We start from the raw sequence: 21,754 nt of genomic DNA, 5'->3' as shown, positions 1-21,754 counted from the left end.
TTTAACTGCTCAGAATAAACAAGGGACTCATGAAAAACCATCACAAACAAACAAACAGTCCTGGATCATCCAGGTAACCACACACAGTAGAATCAATGGTTCACATACTTATGAATGGGGTTATTTTAATAAATTCAGCTATTTTTTGTCTTGTGGATTATATGTAGGCTAAACATCTTTTATGTAAATAACACGCATTTTGTATTATCTCCCTTATTTTGTTAAAATTATTAACATTTTCATAGATTCTGCAAGTGGTTCACATTCTTTTTTTTTTTTTTGCAACTGTAGGCTACTCTGACAGGCTGCTTTAGAATGCTGTTTCACACACACACACACCCAATGATAATATCAATGTGTGGGATAGAAATGAGTGTGTGGAAAAACCAGCAGGTCCCCCCGCCTCTCAGCGACCGAACTCACCCACTCTCCCGTTACCCGGAAGTATGCAGAATTCCCAAAGATGGCGGAACAAGGTCCGATGGCGATAGCTATGCGGCTAAGAAATCAGCTGCAGAACGTCTACAAGCTCGACCCTTTAAGGAACGAGGTGAGTGAAATGGGCGAAAATTGCTTTAGCGTCCCGTCTTTGGCCGCGCGCTTCCCGCGCATACTATAAACGCGCGTGAGAGGGGCGTTCTGTGTGGCGCGAAAGCCGAGAGATGGAGCGCGAGACCGTGCTGTGTGTCTGCGCAGGCGTGAGTGTTGCGAAGAATCAATCCACGGTTGTGTTTTTGTTCTCCGTGGCGAGGGTTTTCTTGTCAAACCCTTCCCAGTGGAATCCCCTGCTTTGTAGTTTTTTTCTCAATCTCCAAAATTCAATACATGAATAAAATGTGTTGTTTTGTGCGCTCCTAAACGAATATAACGGTGGTGGTTCACGTCGCGTGCTGCTGCGCTGTGAATGTTATATCCCACATGCTTATTAATGCGCGTTGGCCCAGACGCGTGAACAAGTGCATCGTTATGATCTGCATTTTCGGCAGCGCGTGTCCGTTTTGAACATGAGTGACAGAAAATGTGTTTTTACTTTAGAATTCATGTGACCCGCATATGCGGGGACGTGCCGTTTTCGTACCTCGACATCGAGTCCTTGTTAAATTCAGTGCAATCCTGAAAATGATTGATATTAAACTAGTAGCCTATATACTCTGGTCTGTTTAGCTAATCGAAGGCTTGTTTACAAAGGACACCTGACTCGCTGAAAAGTGCACTTCACCCGCATCACAGGAGCGCGCATTTAAATAGTTGTACACAACAAATTTTACTTCTGTAATCCACGCAGTTCCCATGTCAGAAGAGACACGTGATGTTAAAAACAAAACAAAAACATACATTTAAAAAAAAAAAAAAAATCGTTATTTAACATCGACTTTAACAATTAGTTAAATAATAAGAAGACATTTTTAATTTTCACAATTTTTAATCACTTTTTGGTATCTGTAGTTTTCCTTCATTTTAAATAATAATTGAAAATAATTAATAAGATGTCATAAAAACAGCATAATTGTTAAAGACAAATGTGATTAAAGTAGTTTAAGTTAAATTCTAGCATGTCACAATGCAGGACACTTCTGAAACTTGATTCAATGTCAACTATCTATATGTGTAAATAGAAAGTATAGAATAGATGTTTTTTTCCTAGTCACCTAATTTATGACTAGGGCTTTGCTCAAGTTGACATATGGGAACACCATGGATAAAGTGTCTGATTTACACGTTTTAATGCTTGAGACGCTCTGGGATTACAATATTGTACTGTAGCATTCAAGGACTGCCCTAAAACTGGGGATTTTATGTTAATGCAGAATGTCACAGTGATCTCAAACTACCTGCATGACATGTTTTCCTCTGTTTGGTACCACAGGAAGAAGTTAAAATAAAGATAAAGGACCTGAATGAACACATCGTATGCTACCTCTGTGCAGGATACTTTATCGACGCAACCACCATCACAGAATGTCTCCATACGTGTAAGTGTTGTTTATCTCTCTCCTAATAACACACTGTCAAATGACACGGTTTTAAAGCAGCCTACTTCACAATTTATATACCAAGGCCGTAATCATGTAAGTCCCGCCTTCTTTGATTTGATTGGCCAACTCAGTCATTCTGACAGTGATGAGCGCTGTTAGACCGCTGAAGCAGACCACTGGAAAAATGCAACTTTTTAAACTTTTTTTGTCATCCTAACAATGACAAAATGGGGAGCAATTTGGCCATTTCTATTTATTGGGGGGACTTGTCCCCCTCAATGTCTATGGTGGTTACGGTACTGTTAAATGCAGAAGAAATCCACAAGTTACTTGTTGACTCATATTCATTCCACCGTCTCTCCACAGTCTGTAAGAGTTGCATTGTGAAGTATCTCCAGACCAGCAAATATTGTCCAATGTGTAACATAAAAATTCACGAAACGCAGCCTCTGCTGAATCTAAAGCTGGACAGAGTCATGCAAGACATTGTCTACAAACTAGTCCCGGGTCTACAAGAGAGTAAGTACAGTGAACGGGATCATCTGAACTTGAGTGTCAGTTTATGTGACTCCTGGTCAGTCGTGGTTAAACGTCCATCTGATCTTCTCAGGCGAAGACAAGCGAATTAAAGAATTCTATCAGTCACGGGGTCTTGAACGCATCATACAGCCATCTGGAGAAGGTACGTGGTTACATGTAGTTAGATGCTTAATTTGTTTTATTAAGATTGTTATTAAGCGTGTTTGTGTTTTCCTGTAGATTCAGTTCCAGATAACACAGGATTACCTTACACAAGCTTCGACCACTCCAAAGCTCACTTTTACAGATACGATGAGCAGGTCTCTCTATGTCTGGAAAGGCAGAGGTAAGACAGCAGTAAAGCTTATGTTTTCTTTTACAGTACTGTTCTAAAGTTTTGGGCCCATAAGATATTTTTTTTTCTTTTTTTAAAGAAATTAATACTTCTGCAGTGATGCATCAAATTGATTTAAATGGACAGTGAAGACATTTATAATGTTACAATCAAACAGATGCTGTTCTTTTGAACTTTTTATATTCATCAAAGAATCCTGAAAGAAATATATCACAGTTTCCACAAAAATGTGAAGCAGCAAAAACTGTTTTCAACATTGATGATAATAATCAGCTGCAAATCAGCATATTATAATGATTTCTGAAGGATCATGTGACACCCGGGGGGGGGGGGGGGGGGTCGATTGTAGTTATTAAGTAATCAATTTAAACTATTTGCAAATAATATATTTTTGTAAATATATTCACTCTTATTTGTATGTCTAATATGTCAAAAATGCAAAATGTTTCTTGTCTTGTTATATTCAGTTATGAATCACATTAATTACATCATATTAATCAAATAATGTTTTCAATTCAAAATGGCATCAATTTTATAAAAATGTTGAGTAGTTTACATCATTGTATATTATTATTGGTCGTAAAACAGATCATAAAACAGTCATCAAATATTACATGTTTAGCTACTCACTACATACTCTTTCACTGCTAAAACAAAAACGTCACAGTGGAATTCATACTTGTCTTCTGTGAACGGTAGGCCCCGCGTTCTTTGATTTGATTGGCCAGCCCACTCATTCTGACAGTGATGAGCGATGTGATGAGGCAGAACAGCCTAAAAAATGTTGTTGTCATCACAACCATAAACAGAGTGGTGCATAATGGAGTACATCAGAGCAGCATCAATAATATCAAATATTGGGGGGAGACAATTTGGCCATTTCTAATTATTGGGTATGGGGGTCTGTGGTGGTTACGGCCCTGTGTGACACTAAAGACTGGAGTAATGCTGAAAATTCAGCTTTGCATTACAGGAATAAATTACATTTTAAAATATATTCAAATAGTAAACAGATATTTATAAATTGTAATAATATATTACTGTTTTTACTGTATATTTGTTCAAATAAGTGAGAACAAGAGACTTCTTTCAAAACCATTAAAAATTGCATCCTATCATAATTTCATTTTGTTTTTTACAGCTCATTTTCTGGGAAGGACAAAAATAAATTAACTCTACAGGTAAGACGACAGCCACACAAGAAATATGAATGTACCATGATTCACTCTGAAGAAAACTATTACACTGGTTGGTTGTTTCTATTAGAAGTGATGACAATTTTACTTATTTTAAAATATGTTCCTGCAGCAGAAATTTGTACGTTGTTCGGTCAGGGCTGAAGTACGGCATCTGAGGAAAGTGTTATGTCATCGACTAAACGTGGAGAAACATCAGGTCTGAGTCTCTTTCTCTTCTTGTGCTTTAAAGAGCCATTGTTTTTTGATTTTAGGACCAGAAAGAATATTTTGCATCACCTTCAGCTGTCATTTCTATTTTCAACTGTTATTTATATATAAATTATTTTCCATTTTCAACTAATATATATATATATATATATATATATATATATATATATATATATATATATATATATATATATATATATATATATGAATTAATATGCTATGAATTTATAGTTTATTTATTAGACTTTTAGATAATGACTTTTTCAAAGCCAACTCGTTTGATTTTGTCACATCTGGTCTACAAATTTAATTCATCTTTTGTTTCTAACTATATGCTGTCGTAACCTGGTATAAAATTGTTTCAATGTACTTAAATAATGCCTATATATCATTTTCTGATGACCATGAAGTAGGAAATCACCCATGTGCTGTGAATGTGACATGCAGCTTCGATGCTTCTAGACACTGTATTAGACAAACAAACAACCTTTGATTAATTATATAAATGGAGTGTATGATTTGTATATCTAAAGCTAGGAGAATTTGTTATTCAATGCCATAATAGAAAGAATCAGTGTTTGAATTGGATGACCAGCTAATTTTTAGCTGGAGAGATAGATTTTTAACTAAACCTGCCCTGTTTTCTTTGTTGCACTACAGGTCCAGATGTTATTCAATAACGAATCTCTCCCAGATCACATGACCATGAAGCGTCTCTGGCTGTCTCACTGGTTTGGAAAGGTATCGTAGTCTCAAGCGTCTCCAGCTAATTTCATACCGCATTCTTTCACACTATCAGCACGTTTGCTTTCCCTTTAGGAGGGATCTTCATTTCTCTAGCACACTAGCGATTTACTGTGCTCCGTTTTACATCATCTGAGGGGAATCACAGCATAGGCAGAGATTTATTAGGACTAGGAAAAGCCATATGCCTGATGTCGCCTTGTGGTCTGAAAAGTGCAATAGAAGTGCTATTCTCCATATTGCTTCATACGGTGTCTTGCTGCGGTTTGTGGGGCGTCAAAGTGTTGTGAGAATTTAGCACAAGTAATTCCATGCCTCATATGCTTTAAAGTGCGACGGATGACGTTCTGCCCGCAATCTCTGTTTAGTGTCAAAGTCATTAGCCTGTCAACAAGATGATACTTAGCTCTTTTCATTTCAAACCGTTCTAATGCTTTCTTCTTTTTCTCTTGTTTCCCTCGTTCTAGGCACAACCGCTGGTACTCCATTATGCTATAAAAGACAAACGGACGAGATAGGATTGTGTGAAAAAATCAATTGGTGTAAATATTTTGTATTTCACATATTCTATTTTAATAGCTTTCTGTGCATATATACTTATTTTTTGTTTTGTATTTTTGAAAATAAATTTTATGTGGTAAAAAATATTGAGTGCTTTTTGTATTGTGTGCTTATGTGTCGTTTTCTTATTTTTTTAATGAAATTACTTAAGTGCAATTGTGTATATATGAGCACTGAGCAGAAATGATGTCTATCCTTGTTAAAGTCGAAATGAAGAATGTTTGTTTGTATTTGTATCGCCAGTGTTTTTAGAAGTCAACCACTAGGGTGCAGTGTTGGTCTTCAAGAGAGCACCACTAACACCAATCCCCTTCTGTCACCTCACAATGACTCTGTTAGGATCATCTCAAGGCATTTTTCATCTCAAAAGTACATGAAGATGCAATGAAAACCCCAGGCAAAATGTCTAATAGAAACGCAGTAAAATACAACATACTTGTATCAACCCAAAAGGGAAAGTAATGCTGGTGTTACAGTTGACAAGAAACGCTTTAAATGCCTCATGCGACAAGGAAAACCTACTGTCAGCCAGACATAAAATATTAACATATCTTTTCAGATGTTCTGTTGGTGTGTGTGTGTGTATATATATATATATGTGTGTGTGTATGTATATATATATATATATATATATATGTATACATACATAATTTGGAAATACACGGGTGTTTTATTATTATTTACCAATTTCATGTTGTCTCTGTCTACCAGTCTGTCTACAATGTCAGTGTGCTTTCTTTTTTTTTTCTTTATTTCTTTTAATCTAGGCTATATAGGATATTTTTATAAGAAAATATATTATTTCCCCATGTATTTTTTTTTCTCCATGTAAGACCACATAGCCCTACATTTTACCAAATTCATACAGATTTACAGTTAAAATAATTAACAATGCAAATTTAATAATTTGGAGGGTCAATTTTAAACAGTAATTTTAATTTGTATCAAATCGTGTTTACTAATTGTAGTAGTAAGAAATGTTACGATTAGTATGGCATATTAGTATTTTTCCTCCCTCATTTAAAGTAGACCATTCATCTAAAATACAATCATGTAGCCTTTAAAACACAATCTGCCCCGCTCTGCTTGCAGTGAATATTCAATTAAAGAAAACGAAATGTTTTTTCGCAATTATTTTATTTTACATTATATATTAAATATTTACTTTTATGTAGGCTATACATAGATATAACTATTAGGCTATAAAACGAAATCAATTATATTAATGGACAACGTCACCGGTATAGGCCTCTTATGTAGCCTAATTTCGACTATTTTTCGCGATTCGCTACAAACCTAAAACAGACTCAAGGCTAAATGTTTGATTTTATACCGTTTTGTTTTTCCCTGTAATAACTCATAATTGTATGTAGCCCATATTTTTAACGAATCTAAAAGATGATAATAGTAGCCTATTTAATAATAATGATAATAATAATAATAGCCTAATAATGTTAACTAGCCTAACATTCAGTAGCCTAATATTGAAATATGCTAGGCCTAAGCAAATAGGCTAGCCTAGGTAAAGCGTTATTCTAATTCGTTTATTTCTATTATTTCTGGCATTCATTTTTCAAATTTTCTTCGTCATGATTCAGACTTTAAATGAAAACAGAGTCAGAGTAATGATTTTTACTTTGGACTTGTCTGTGACAACACATAGCCTGTTAGAAAACACAAACTCCGTTTGTAGCCTTGTTTACATGGACAGACGTGTGGAAACTAGGCTACTTTTACCGCCATTTACATGAATGAAAAGTTTCACTCTGTCCTACCTATTTGCAGTAAGTAAAGGCAAATCTTTCTACATCTCTATCTATTTCTAAAATGAAACGGCTACTCTATCATCCGAGAGACCTTTCAGAGTGTTTAAAGTGCTTGTTTCCTCGAATTTTTTCACACTGTGAAATCACGGCTTTCAATTGTAATACTCCAAAGGCATTTATATTCATATACCTTCGAATTCCAATCATCGCGATTCTCAGAAGTAGGAACCCAGAGCATTTCGAGCTATTGTGTAGACTACTGTGGTTACAAAAGCGCGAGAATGTGCCGCTGCTCGACAGCTCTGAGAACCTCGGCTCTCTGGCGAGCCTTTCCACAATGCGCTCATAAAAATCTGCTTGACTTTTCAACCCCAACTATTCCAAGCGATTACACCAATTGTACTTCCATCTTCTCGCTGGCCCAAAACTGCTGCCTTGATCTGCTCACAAACTGACACAAATGGGCCGAAAGAAATTCGGCAGACCAGGATGCAACAATCCTCCCCATTTCCACCGGCTTCCCATTGAGATTTATTCATTAGGAACCGCATGCAAATCATCTGCTATTCATGGGCGTTTTTAACACACGGGCACAGATGTGGGGTATTATTTGGGCTCGACCGACTGAAACTGTTAATGCGCACTCAAAGGCGGGTTAACCTAATCAATCATGTTGACTAGTTTGTGTTAGAGAAGATTCATAAACCATATGGCGCGAGGAGGAAAGCAAGCTTTATGTTGTCCTCGTGACAATGTGAGAGGGGGGGACCTTGTTCAAGTGTCCTAATTAAGCTTCAGGCACTTAACACACACAAACACTCTTAACACACACAATGAACCGATGTGTAAAAGTGCTCTGCCTCTCTCAGCTGTTTAACTCCAGAGTGTGCCATAAAATCATTTGCATAAAATAAAGTCATTGCACTGTAAAATAAGCATGCCAGTAAAATATTAAACTTAAATTGAATTGCTGTCTTAAATTTTTAGAAGGTGCTAAGTTTTTAACCACTTTGACTTTAATACTAATGAAGAAAAATTGGTAAAAAAAAAAAAAAAAAAAAAAGGAGACTTCTTTGTTTCCATTCATTTCACTCATCACAAATATGTTGTTGTGGCATTATAATGAAAAATTTTTAACAAAGAACAATGGATTTCCTATATCCACAAATTTATGGGAGACTTATTATTATTATTATTATTTTATAATTCAGCTCAGTATACAATGCATTCTGACTCAAGGTAAGGAAACATAGTGAAATTACATATACCCTTTATTTACATAAATGAAGATTAAATAGAATGTTACAATAAATTTAACGAGTTAGATGCATCATAACTTGTTATATATATACACAACCTTTCCCTTGCATTGTTTTGGACATACATTTCTTTTTTTTTATTTGTTAATAATGCCTGTAATTGTGCAGGGACTGGGATATATAATGTAAAACTTTGGGAAATGAGTCTTGACAATTACAACGTAGAATCAAGATTGAATAAATTCACTTTCTGGTGACTTTTTTATGTTCTGAAATTATTTATAAATATATAATTCTATTCAGCTGAGAATTTAATTGAAAATCACTTTTGGCATAGAGGTTCTACAGAGGTGTGTTGAACGGTGTAAACAATTGCACACGTTTCCTTAGAAAATCGAGCTGAGAAATAAAGCTTAAAATGTACATACACATGTCGCAGTCTTGATACTGTACCATTTATCTCTAAGCATTTCTCAGATCTTATGAAAGCGTATTCCTTCAGCCGTGTCTTCGGTCTGCACATCAGAGCGTAGAGGTCCTTTCAATAAATTAAAAATAAGGGAGACAGAAACCTTTGCTTGCATGTCAAGTTCTTCCGCAGAGTCCGTGCAAAAGTTGTGAAAAATGCCCTTCTCTGAAAACAAGGGCCTGCTTTTAATCGTCCACTTCGATTTCCTCGTCCTCCTCTGAGAACTCGTCTGTGGTTTGGCCTCTGGATGAGGAAGGGGACTGTGGGAAGGCTCTCGGAGATAGACTGGGAGAAATGGGCCCCGAGCCACCGTGAGGGTCTTCCATGTCCTCCATGGACACCAGTTTCTGCAATGCCTGCGGCGGAATTTTCTTGAGAGACTCCACGTCCGCCTTCATCTCCTCCAGATCTCTCTTGAGCTTGGCCCGTCGGTTCTGGAACCAGGTGATGACCTGTGCGTTGGTCAGACCCAGCTGCTGTGCGATCTGGTCTCTGTCGGCCGGTGACAGGTATTTCTGGTACAAAAAGCGCTTTTCCAGCTCGTAGATCTGGTGGTTTGTGAAGGCTGTGCGGGACTTCCGTCGTTTTTTGGAAGCCTGTCTTTGGCCGAAGGCGTTGAGATGTTCGCGACCTTTAAATGGAAAGGAAAGAGAGTTGATTTCCAGGAATATCGCAGGTGGTGTGTGAGGGCTACTGGGTCACAATTTAGAGTGACTTTCATTATAGTAAATCATTCACAAATATTATAAAGCTAATGCTTTTTTTTTCTGTAAAAAAGAAAAAAATAATAATAATTCCCTATTTTTAACTAGTGAAAGCATTATTTGGAAGTACTTCAATGGTCTTATTTTTGGCTGTATATTGTACTTGCTATGTGGTTCTCTGGAGATTCAAATTAGAGGTTCACTTTAGATCAGTGTTTTGGTTTCTAGGATCCTTTAAAGCACCAGAACAGACTGTAGATGATTTTTTTTTTCTTGCAAAACTTAAAAAGGTTCTTCTGTGAAATTAAGCTGCAAAAAGCTGTTTGGTTCAAATTAGAACCTTTATTTTTAAGAGTGTACACACTGTTGTGTTATGTGATAGGCCGCAGTTGTTCATTCCAGCTGCATAACAGCTGTTCTTGAAAAGAGGGGGAGAAACTTTCCAAAACATCTGAACTATTGATTGCCAAGTAAATTCGAAATATTTGATGTGTTAATCAAGCAGCCTATCACGCGACAGAACTGGCCTCAGTCTAATTACAGACGACCTTAACCGTTAGTGTGACCCACTATATAGGCTAAGACAGTTCTGCAATGTCAACACGAACGTCAGGATTCACGAACGGCATTTTCTGTAAATATCAACCGAACATGAACGATTTCAATCTCTTTAACATTCTTGTAAATGCTAAATCTATGAAAATAAAGGCTTTGGATTTTTTTTTTTTTTTTTTTTTTTTAGATCTAAGAACTTATTTCTGTAGAAAATCCTGAAATACTGAAAGTCACACTCGAGGAATCGCTATAGACTTTTACTTCAGAAAAAAATATATATATCAATATCTGAAAATGTGTTTGCGGGAAGGTAATCACTGAACCTAAAAAAAAAAAACAATGATTTTGACTAAAAAGTAGCCTATATTTATGTTATATGTGTATATTTTGTATATGCTTTATATTATTGATTTTTTTATATGCTAATAAAAATAAGCATTCGATATCAATTGTAAAATAGCCTACACATAGCTTACAGACACTTCCAAGTGTCAGTAAACCTGCGCATTTGAAACTCGTGTATTAATTCGTAAACACAATGCAAACGTATAAATCTCTCTAAAAGACACAACATTTTACCTTCTGCAGCTTGTATAACGCTGACTTCCAGACCCTTAAATGTTTTGCTCGCCAGCTCCTCCAGAGCGCATAACGGCGAGGACGGAGCGCTGATACCGTTCCGAGTCGCACTCGAGCCGGTCACTTTCTCCAGCACCCGCGGAGGGCACAGACTACCGACGGACTTCTTGACGGACGGTTTATTTAAGATATCCTCAATGCTGAACGGGGTGAGAGGCTTGTTAGAGTTGGCCGGAGGTGGGAGTTGGTCCAAGGGACCCCGCCGCCTCTCCTCGCCGCTGGACTGCAAAACGGATCCTGCCTTCATGTCTTTAGAGCTGGAGGTCATCTCAGTCCCAAGAAACTATTTCGAATAGAAGTCACCTAGTTCGCTCAAACTTGTTTATGCATACAAAAGCCTTGTCTATTCCTCTCTTTAAACAGAATCGTTGTTCTTCCTCACTCTGAAGTGGCTCTCCAAAAGCACCATGCTTCAGGAGTCACAGGAGGCACCCGAAGTTTAGTCCTCATATGCGGCTCCGGTGTTCTCTGAGCTGCTCCATGAAAATCTTCACCATGTGTAGCCGTGTCTGAAGGAGGCTCAAAACAGCAAGCAACCGCTAACGAGTTCTTGTTGATTGCTTTTGTGAAGTTCAATTAGAGAAACACTACACTACTTGCTGACCCGCTGCTCCGTCTTAAAGGGCCAGACCATAATAATGAATTGGATCGAGAATAGGAGGAGTTTCCCCCTGAAGTTTAAAGAGAGGGGAGATGGCTCGGGATGTTTATGCATCTGTTGATGCATCCCACTCCCACTTAGGGCGAACCACGTGCTCCACGCGTATACCTCCCTGAAAAGGGAGAGTGTGTGCTCATTAACACCAACACTAGCATTCTGTATGTGAATTCGAATCTGTAGAGCAAAATAAAAAAAATTTAATAATACAATACAATAAAAATTCAACAAAGCATTGATGAACATTAAGAATTAAAAGGCCTGTTTAAGATATCCAAGAGTTGATGGGCATGTAGGAACAACTCGCTAATTACTGAAATATTGTAGGATGTGATTATTGCAGTTTTGGAGGATATTATGACAGCATCATTTTCTCACACCTCGTGTATAGCTGTCATCAGAACACACGAGATCAGAATGCAAGGCATGTGATCGTTTCAGTCCAATAAAAATGCTTTCTATTGACTTTATCGAGAAGCAAACTGCATGAAATGCGGAAAACATTATACAAACGTATATGTAGGCTATGTTACGTTATATAGCTATATATATATATATATAGCTATATATATATATACACACACACACACACACAGTGTTGATCTTGCCAAAAAACCGACACTATTTTTATAAGCGGTTGTTTTAAGCCTTTTAAATAAGCTATGCATTTTGCTGCAAGGTGAACAAATTGTATTTAGGCTATTCTTAATTATCTTGCGTATTAAAGCAGGATATTGACCACGTGGTTTTGTTGTAAAAGGTGACTGTTATTATAGGATTTCCTATACACAAAAAAAAATTCAATAATATCCCAGTCAGCACGGCAGCCCAATTCTATGAATTTGTGAAAATGCACGTGGGTAAAGGGGAGAAAAAGCAGCATACTATACAGCAGTGCTGTTCTGACACGCTCAGCGTCGGACAAGATTTCAGATGATGCTCGTGGGACTCTGGAGAAACGCAGTGCGCTTGATATGAAGACGCAGGTAAGAAGAAATCGCGTTCTTGCTTTAAAACATTGAATAGAAGTTTTAAGACAGCACTAAATAGAAGAGAGCAATGTAATGATACTTGAAAAGAAGAAACGGATCAACAAAATAAAATATATGTCCACCGCACTTCGTGTTTTCTTTGTGCTACATTGTATTTATTATGCGAGATGTTTTTTTTTACCTTGTTTCAGCTTGCTTTGACAAAGTACAGATATTTCCTTTTGCACATATAAAATCTTGTACCTTATACACATGTAATTAAGTTAATGTAAAGCCTAGTACAAAGGCAAAGATTAATTAATAACACTTTTTTATTATTTTTCACAAATATTTTTCATACAGTTAGCTCTTCAGTTTTATTGCATGTTGTTTGGTTGAAATGAACAACAAATATGCACAAAAATATTTAGCATTGACCAATAATATATATATATATATATATATATATATATATATATATATATATATATATATATATATATATATATATATATATATATATATATAAATTTAGATAATTTAGATCAAATAGATAATTTTCTAATAATAGGTAACTTCCTCTTAAACCTTGCTGAGGCCTGTAGACTGGTGAATATTTTGGTGGTCTCCCCATAAATATAAAACATACATTGGGCAATAAAACAAGTGGCGATGTTGACATCTGATAATATTTAACAGGGTTTCAATAATCGATTAGGGTGATAGATGTCTCTCTTACACGAGTCATTGGCGATGTATGGCCAGTTCGTAGGAATATCGCATTGTCCGTGCCAAGAGCACCATATGGTGACATCCGTACAGGGACTGAAACGAGCCAAACTACTCACGAGCAGTAAAACAGCACGACATTCTATTAGTGCGGGTCCAGACCGGTCGACGTGGGCGATGGAGCCAAACTCAATAGAATATTTTATGGCAAATGAGCAACAATGCATTGAACAAATGTATCTTAGCAGGCTACAGAAAACATGCTAATGAATCGTGTCACACATTTTAAATTATCTATCTATCTATCTATCTATCTATCTATCTATCTATCTATCTATCTATCTATCTATCTATATATATATATATATATATATATATATATATATATATATAAATATATATATATATATATATATATATATAATACATTTTCGAATACACACACAAAAATAAAACTACAGCTATTTTAAATTCCATTTAAGTGACATTTTATGCTTGTACAGATCCCATTGTGAATTAAAATATCAAGAGAAATGGAATGGAAGAGACATCAGCCTACACTACATTTTGACATTACTGTCAAAAATTACAAATCAAAATATTATAAGCAAAACGTTGTCTGGGTTAAAATGTGCAGTTGACTGCATTAATAATAGGCCTGATAATAATTATTCTTATTAGTCCAGTCGGGTTGAGATATCCTTAACGAATTGGTTACCTCAGAATGTCAGGTCAGAGGAAAGCTGCTAAACCTATTAAACGATACATGGGTATTAATGTAATGTGGATGGATAGGATTTCTGATAGGGAGAATGATGCCCTTCAGCGCCAACAATAGCACATTCGCATTACCCCACAGAGGGCGGGTAGAGAAACCGAAGCTGAACATGGTGTTACATTTCTCTCAAATGCGCGAGCATTATTAGTTCTAAAGATAATCCCGCCATCTCTCTTCTCCAAACTGCTCTGAGAGGATCCTGACGGTCTCGAGCGCAGCAGCGCTAATTCGAAAGGTTTTCTTTGGCCTAATTTAAACGTTAATTAGAAACAGAACACCTGACATCATCAATCATCAAGGCTTTAGGGGGAGCAGGGTTTTATTTTCGCCCAGCTCGTCCCTGCGTCACTTCCCTCAGCACAGACACGCATATGGAGGTGGCAGCGCTCTGGCGGCTGGAAACATTTATTGGGGATAATGCTACTGTGCACGAGATTACGTTAAACACATCTTTCCCTGCAATTTAATATTGTGCAACGACAGAATATATAGAACTTATAGAATAAATAGAAGTTTGATAGAATTTAATTACAGAATAAAATGCCATTTCAATAATTCTATATTCTAAACAATTATTTGTCGACATTTTCTTAATTCGTGCAAAAAATAAATAAATGCAATTCATAAATATAAATAAAAACCGGGATATGCAAATTATTGATTATTGTATACACTATTAAAGATATTACACATCTAGTATTAAAATAAGATCTTGTAGAAAACTATTTTTTTCTCCTTATATAATCCAAATCAAGTGAAGAATTTCTGAAACATTGAAGTGTCTGAGATTTTGAGGTAAAATATCGTTCTCTCTGAAAATCTCTACCTCAAATGTCTGTTTTGCACTTTAAGACAGACTCGTTTTTGCAAAGATCTCGCGCCCGCTCTCTCACCCAAACAGCTGTACTAACTACTATATAAACATGATACGGGGACAAACGCATTAACGTGGAGCCAAGCGGTGACATTTGACTGTGATGAACCTATCGGGTGTGTTGTGTAGTAGGTGTTACTCTATTTCCAAAATACCCTCTTGGCACTGTTTGAACCCACGTACATAAATATGAAGAAATAAGATTTGTATTAAGAGATAAGGAAATTTATTAAAGGGAATTAATACATTACAATTCAGAATTATGTCAAATAAATCTTAACATTGGGCCTATAGTCGTTTTGAGGTGAGAATGAGGTGAATGGACTCGTGTCTATGAAGCTGTAAATCCACGCGATGTAATTGACACGTTCCTTCATTATGGGCATTTGAACTGTAAACCAATCATGTCGACTTTTGGTTGCTCTCAATAACGGCCAGTACAAACGCACGTGAGGCCTCCAATCAGAATTTATATAGCATGCGGTAATATTCACTGCCATATATATATATATATATATATATATATATATATATATATATATATATATATATATATATATATATATATATATATATATATACACACTGTAAAAAATAATAATTGTTGGTTTAACTTAAAAAAAAAAAGTAAGTTAGTACCTGGTTGCCTTAGAAATTTGAGTTAATACAATGAAGGCGATTAGTATAATCAACAGAAACACAAAATATTATATTATATTATCTGAACAACATAAATATTGAAGTTGATTTGACAAAAGAAAAAATGTAATAATTCATGAATATATATATATATATACTCAAATAAAATCATAATAATTTGCGTAGCTGTTAAGCTGCTATTGTAGTTTACCAAAGAAATATTATAATTACAAAACAATTTAATTGAATTCAACATTTCTAAAAATATGTCAATCTTGTTGCATAAATTAAACATCCTTCATTGGAAATCGGTAACTTAAGTGATGTGTCATAAAAAATATTTCTGTTAGATTATTTAGTTTATCATTAATCTTGGATTATTTAATTTAAACTGAGGTTAAATTTGTTGCAGAAGCGCAGGACTAATGGTGGATGTAATGAGCTAATCGATGTAGTCATGAGTGTTAATTGTGTTTAATAATGTCATATCGATGAGTGTTTCTTGCAATTTGACAAGCTCAAGTCAATTACGGACCCGAAAAATCGAAAAACCATTATGGTGAGGCGCATGCACATTTGATGGTCACAGGTTAATTGCACGCGCGCGCGATGGTGTCCAAACAGCCCTCATTATTATTGAGACACCTCTCTCTAAAAACAATATAATCAAAGCGTCAGAGTCTCCTGCTGTTTTACATCCCATGTTGCTTTTGATGGTGTCATGTTCAGCAGTACTTAGTACCTGTTGATGTTTTCTCTTTCTGTGGATGACAAATGCCCCGGCTCCCCAAAGCGCACTCACCCTCCCAAACAGCTCCAAACCCTCGACAAACGGACTCGCGGATCAAAGGCTCTGACCCCAGCAGAGCAGTGTTGCACCCCGCCAGCGCGCCACTGGAGTCGGGTCGAAATCATAAAAAAGGCCGTGAGGGGCACGACTCCTGGAGAGGATTATGGAGCTTTTCGCCACGAGTTCAGAAAAAAGAGCAGCAAAGGTGTGAACAGGAGGAAATGGATTCGTCCGAACTGATAAACGCAGTTATTTGGATAGAGCAGCAAGGCGTGGGAATTCGATATAGGTCACTGGTCTCCACAAAACAAAGGTGCAATAAATCAGTAACTTAGTTAAAACAAACGCACGAAGGTTTTTGTTAGCATTTAGACAAAACAAATATGTTAAGTTATAAATGCAACAATCTATAGATATCCAAAATAATTGTATCGAATACTATACATCGAGAGACAGAGAAACCGCTTTGTCCATGAAGTTATTTTTTGCATGTCACATCAATTTTAACATAGGGACATTCTCATTCCCTCTCAATTGAACCCCTCCACCCCCTCTCTCTTCACCTGAATGAACGTTTGACACCTCAACACACTTCACTGATGGACACGCGCAATTACGCACATCTGCGTCTGAGCTTCCAATGAGCGGAAGCCAAAACAGAGCTGCTATGTGTTCCAGTCCATGGCACTGCCACCGTGCCACGCTGCCAGAGCCGTCCATGTGTGAAGAGTCATTTTTAGCTCGGAACATTTCGATTCTAGATTTGTTTTTATTCATGGAATGGATAAAACGTTTGAAAACACATTGTCAAGATTACTCGTTTTGTACATCAATTTAATTAAGCACAATAACACTAACAGTGTGTAACTGCAAGCTGTTCTACAACATGATTACATATAATGCATTCGTTGTTCATTATTATTAGTCAAGTTGTAAAAATAGTACACTTTTGGTTGAGTATATGTGCTATTTTAAAGTGATAAAATGTATTTACAAATATTTTGTTCACTTATAAATGAACAAAATAAGAGAGAAATTCTCGAGGGACAAAAATTCATTTGTTAACGCAAATCTCAAAAAAAGATAATAATTTATTACTATTAGATGGATAATAGTGATCTCAAATATATAAAGTGAACTGTAAGAAGGTAAATTGTTATAGTTATACTATTGTTCATAAGCTTTTAAACATTGTCTACATTCCATTATATCACGTGTTTGTTTTTTTACATTTAATCTGAAGCATGCAGAAAACGTAATCGCTGTCTGTTTCTCTCTCTCATCCACACACACACACACACACACACACACACACAAGCACACACACTCACGCATGCACGCACACGCACGCACATATAGTAGAAGAAGTAATAGATTCTGGCCTTTGAGCTCAGCGTCACGTGAGCTGAAGCAAAACTACGGAGCGAAATGAACAAATAGATGCGTGCTGATGTTCCAACACTGGTGACACCACAATCACACACATAAAATGGCCCTGATGGGATAAAGTTGCTTTGGCCTTTTTTAATAAGGCCTCTATACAGAGAAAAAACCCAAACAAATTCTATTGAATTATTCTTGCATTTTCTAGTAAATAGTGGACAAGTTATGTAAATTAATAAATGTATAATGAATGTGGGTCAAATTAGTATGGATAATTGTGGATGAAAAAGGAGAAATCATTAATAATAATAATAATAAAAACTAGCGTAGAACACTTTCGAAATGTAGGTGTATTAAAGCTGGTTTCATTTTTTTTTAAACAATGTTTATACCACTTTCTGCAAAAAAAAAGAAAAAAGAAAAAAAAAAGGGTTTAATGAATCAAGAAAAAAAATACTAATTATATTATGATATGTGATATTATATAACAGTTTCTTTTGTACCTTGAATGGGTACACGTGGGTGTAAACAACTATTAAGAATAATAATAAAAAAATAACCAAACAGATTTTGTAAAGTAAAACAAGTTTAAAAAAAATGGTTAAAACGTGATAGTTTTAATAAATACAATGACCTTGATAGTCCTTGTTGTTTTATGGGTTTCTTGTCATATGACGACGAAATGGTTTCACGCATGCTGGTTTTACCACACACACAAAAAAGAGAAAATCTCAAATTAATATTTTATTTTGTAAAGTAAACTTCATTGTAGTATTTTAATAAATGTAATACTTCACCAACTAGGCATTTTTAAAACAAAAATACAAAAAATAATATATATTTATATATATATTACTTATTTCAAAAATTGAAACATTCGTCAAATAGATTAGGTGTCCCTTTCTGCATAAATTGCATTTTTAATGTACTTTTAAATAACTTAATAGATAAATATACAAATGAATTTGCAGGTGAGATGAAGGGATGTGTTCATGACACTATGTCGCGCTGAATGGAAATAAGTGGTCATCAGCTGATTATGGCGCATGTAACCGGAGGAGCAACATCAGACACGATTTATGTAGTTCCCTGAGAAGCACCATTGCGCTTTTAAAAGAGGGATTTAATTTGGAGTGCACTCCGGGTGCATATCAGCGCTTATGAAGATAAATGCTATCACAAGAGCACACTGTTCCGTGGGAACTACAGCTGAATCAATCACCGCAATTCTGGCCGCGACCACTTGGGCGCCTAATGGAGAAGATGGAGGGGCGGTGGACTGAATCATCTCATCCCGAATCCCACGAGGACCAAAGGTCAAGGTTTAAAGTTGGATTTGTCAAATGCACAACATGCACAGCATGCTGCGCAGCTTGTTGACAATGAATTGTGTCATCTGGCAAAATTACACAGCAACACAAATAAGCTCTATATTCTCTAATGGAAGTTTTAGTGAATAATTACACTGCAAGGTAACCATAAAACTGCTTCATATTGTAACATCTAAATATTCCCGAGAAGATTTCATTAAAATTCACGACACCTTTCATTCAAATTTATATAACTGTGTTTGTTTTTGACAATGATAATCATGACAGTAATTTATAACCATTATCTACTGGCAAACAATCAGTTATTTAAATATTAATCAAAATGAAAGTCAGTATATATATATATATATATATATAGTTAAAAAGTTATTCAAACACTAGATATAATTTTTTTTGTATTTTTACTAGTGGGTGCAGGACACTATAGTTCATTTATGTAAGTGAGAATAGCAAAATAAATTAAACTGTGACATATTATACCCAAATATTATTCATACTGTGGACTACCAGTAAAATTGATAAAAATTTGGAACCAAAAATTATTCAGACACTTTGACCTGACCATGTTTTGCTTAAGTGTTATCTGACATAATTAAGATTATTTTTTTCTGATACAGTTTAACTCTGAGATCTTGTCATATTTTATTACCATTTTTTAAACTATAGTGAATAAATTTAATTAATGAATGAAATGTTTAAGGTGTCTGAATAAATTTTTGTTTGTATGTGTGTGAGTGTGTGTATATATATATATATATATATATATATATAAATATATATATATATATATATATATATATATATATACATATACACACACACACACACACACACACATATATATATATATATATATATTAAAGAAAGAAAGAAAGAAAGAAAGAAAGAAAGAAAGAAAGAAAGAAAGAAAGAAAGAAAGAAAGAAAAGTGTAGTGGTGTGGAAATTGTACTAAATGTTTGGTTTGTATTTTTAATTATTATTTTACATTTATTATTATTATTTCTTAAATAAGCAATGAAGCTCTACTTTTTTTTTTAAGAATAATTAACATCTGAAAAAAGTTTCTCCACCAAATTAGCCTTTTTGTTGTCATGTGACCATGGAAGTACCTCTGCAGTTTTTGTTTTTGTTTTTTTTTAACAAATATATTTTAGCTTTTTATAAAAAAATAAAAAATCTAATTTTTATTTATTTATATATTTCTTTATTACAGTTTTTGGTGAGTTTTTGAAAACTTTCTTGAAAATAATAAAGATTTGTACACTTGTGTATTCAAAGAGCATGTAAAGTATTATTTAACACTTTGTAGAAAAAGTACATTTGTAAATGAATGAAACCAACATGACTACAAAAATTACATTTCTAAGATCTTGCCTCTTTTAAAGATTTTTAAATATACTTTTTTGTATCATCTTGGAGATCCTTAATTATATACAACCTGGACAATATAATGCAAAAATGTTATCTACAGTAATACACAACATGGGCTATATTGCAGAGCAGAAACAAGCATTGAAGATTGGTGTTTTCTAAAGTGTGTGTGGAGGTGAGAGAGTAATGAACGTGCATCCGTGTTGCATTTTATGAGGAGAGTGTCTGTGCGTTCACAAATAAACACTGGATATAATGTGTGTGGTGAAGCACCTCTCCAGAGAGGTGTAGTTTCTCGGAGCTGGAGCGCATAAGGGTTTGATTAAGCTGTGATCAGCTCCTGCCCTCTCCAGCTCCGCTCCACTCTGAAAGCGCAATGAGGAAATAGCTCGTCTGGTCGCTGACAGAGCCCCGGTTTTTCTGTAAAGATAAATGACCCAAAGTATTAAAGTTTAACACTTTGACAAAACCCACCTGATCTGGAGGATTAATGCAATGAAAAATCCATCTGCGCACGACTCCATGGAGAGTAATGGCCTCGCGCTGGGAAGGTCAAACAATATTTAGGATAAGTACATATCCAGTATATAGAGCTGAACTTTCCCAAGGCTCAAACACTTAAATGACACCTACACTCATGCTCACATGGAGAAAGCGAGAGAGGAATAGTTGTCAAAGGACAGTGGGTACATTATTCTTTGTCAGCGTACATTGCCAATTTTGCCTTAAATGTAATGCACATCTATTAATGCATCCAAATGAATAAGTTGGAGTTCATTTAACTTCCATGTTCTGTTGAAAATGACTGTACTGCTTCCCAGAGACCCCAGTGATGTTAAGTGCATATGTAATAATAGCTCTCATTTGAAATGAACCTCTTATACCTTTACATTATACCCAGTAGCAGATGATATCAAAGATTTGACAAACAGAAATGTTATTCAATATTAAAACATTGTTTGGGGTCATTATGAGACAGTGTTTTTAAGATATTCTTGAGTCTCTTAAACACACATGAAGGTAGACTGCAGCTAAATAACAAAACAGCACACAACCAGTCCAGACCTGATTATGCACAAGGAATTGGGAAGACTAGGGCTGCGTATATCCCAGATGGATCCCATAAATAGTGTCCAATTGGAAATGGCAGATAAACGGCGCTGTCAGAGAGGACAAAAAGATAATTTTTCAAAATATCCCAGAGAAACAGACCCAACCAAACCTTCATTACCCCTCTGGTTTTGGAAGAAACAGAAACTATTCACTCCCTGGAAGT

The 21,754-nt window shown here is 35.5% G+C and overlaps 2 protein-coding genes across 2 annotated transcripts; one reads left to right on the top strand and one right to left on the bottom strand.

Moving 5' to 3' along the window:
• Positions 1-431: 431 nt before the first annotated feature.
• On the top strand, positions 432-5,634 carry pcgf1 (polycomb group ring finger 1). Its single transcript, XM_067383057.1, has 9 exons — positions 432-550; positions 1,868-1,973; positions 2,343-2,495; positions 2,587-2,658; positions 2,736-2,841; positions 3,992-4,031; positions 4,159-4,245; positions 4,917-4,997; positions 5,468-5,634. Exons 1-9 carry the CDS (start codon positions 464-466, stop codon positions 5,516-5,518), a joined length of 783 nt encoding a protein of 260 aa, XP_067239158.1. The 5' UTR covers positions 432-463; the 3' UTR covers positions 5,519-5,634.
• Positions 5,635-8,763: 3,129 nt separating this feature from the next.
• Positions 8,764-11,450, bottom strand: lbx2 (ladybird homeobox 2). The gene is made up of 2 exons (XM_067383045.1): positions 10,894-11,450; positions 8,764-9,686 (listed from the first exon to the last, which is right to left on the bottom strand). Exons 1-2 carry the CDS (start codon positions 11,219-11,221, stop codon positions 9,241-9,243), a joined length of 774 nt encoding a protein of 257 aa, XP_067239146.1. The 5' UTR covers positions 11,222-11,450; the 3' UTR covers positions 8,764-9,240.
• Between the last annotated feature and the right edge of the window lie 10,304 nt (positions 11,451-21,754).

The sequence above is a fragment of the Chanodichthys erythropterus genome, chromosome 1 (genome assembly GCF_024489055.1).
Source record: "Chanodichthys erythropterus isolate Z2021 chromosome 1, ASM2448905v1, whole genome shotgun sequence".
NCBI lineage: Eukaryota > Metazoa > Chordata > Actinopteri > Cypriniformes > Xenocyprididae > Chanodichthys > Chanodichthys erythropterus.
This window is presented reverse-complemented; position numbering and strand designations above follow the sequence as displayed.

Excerpts from the sequence above, each read along its gene's own strand:
- lbx2 (XM_067383045.1), bottom strand. The coding sequence starts at position 11,221 with ATGACCTCCAGCTCTAAAGACATGAAGGCAGGATCCGTTTTGCAGTCC. Across the intron at positions 9,687-10,893 it reads CGTTATACAAGCTGCAGAAG|GTCGCGAACATCTCAACGCC; the intron begins GTAAAATGTTGT and ends TTCCATTTAAAG.
- pcgf1 (XM_067383057.1), top strand. The coding sequence starts at position 464 with ATGGCGGAACAAGGTCCGATGGCGATAGCTATGCGGCTAAGAAATCAG. Across the intron at positions 1,974-2,342 it reads CACAGAATGTCTCCATACGT|TCTGTAAGAGTTGCATTGTG; the intron begins GTAAGTGTTGTT and ends GTCTCTCCACAG. Across the intron at positions 2,842-3,991 it reads CTATGTCTGGAAAGGCAGAG|CTCATTTTCTGGGAAGGACA; the intron begins GTAAGACAGCAG and ends TGTTTTTTACAG.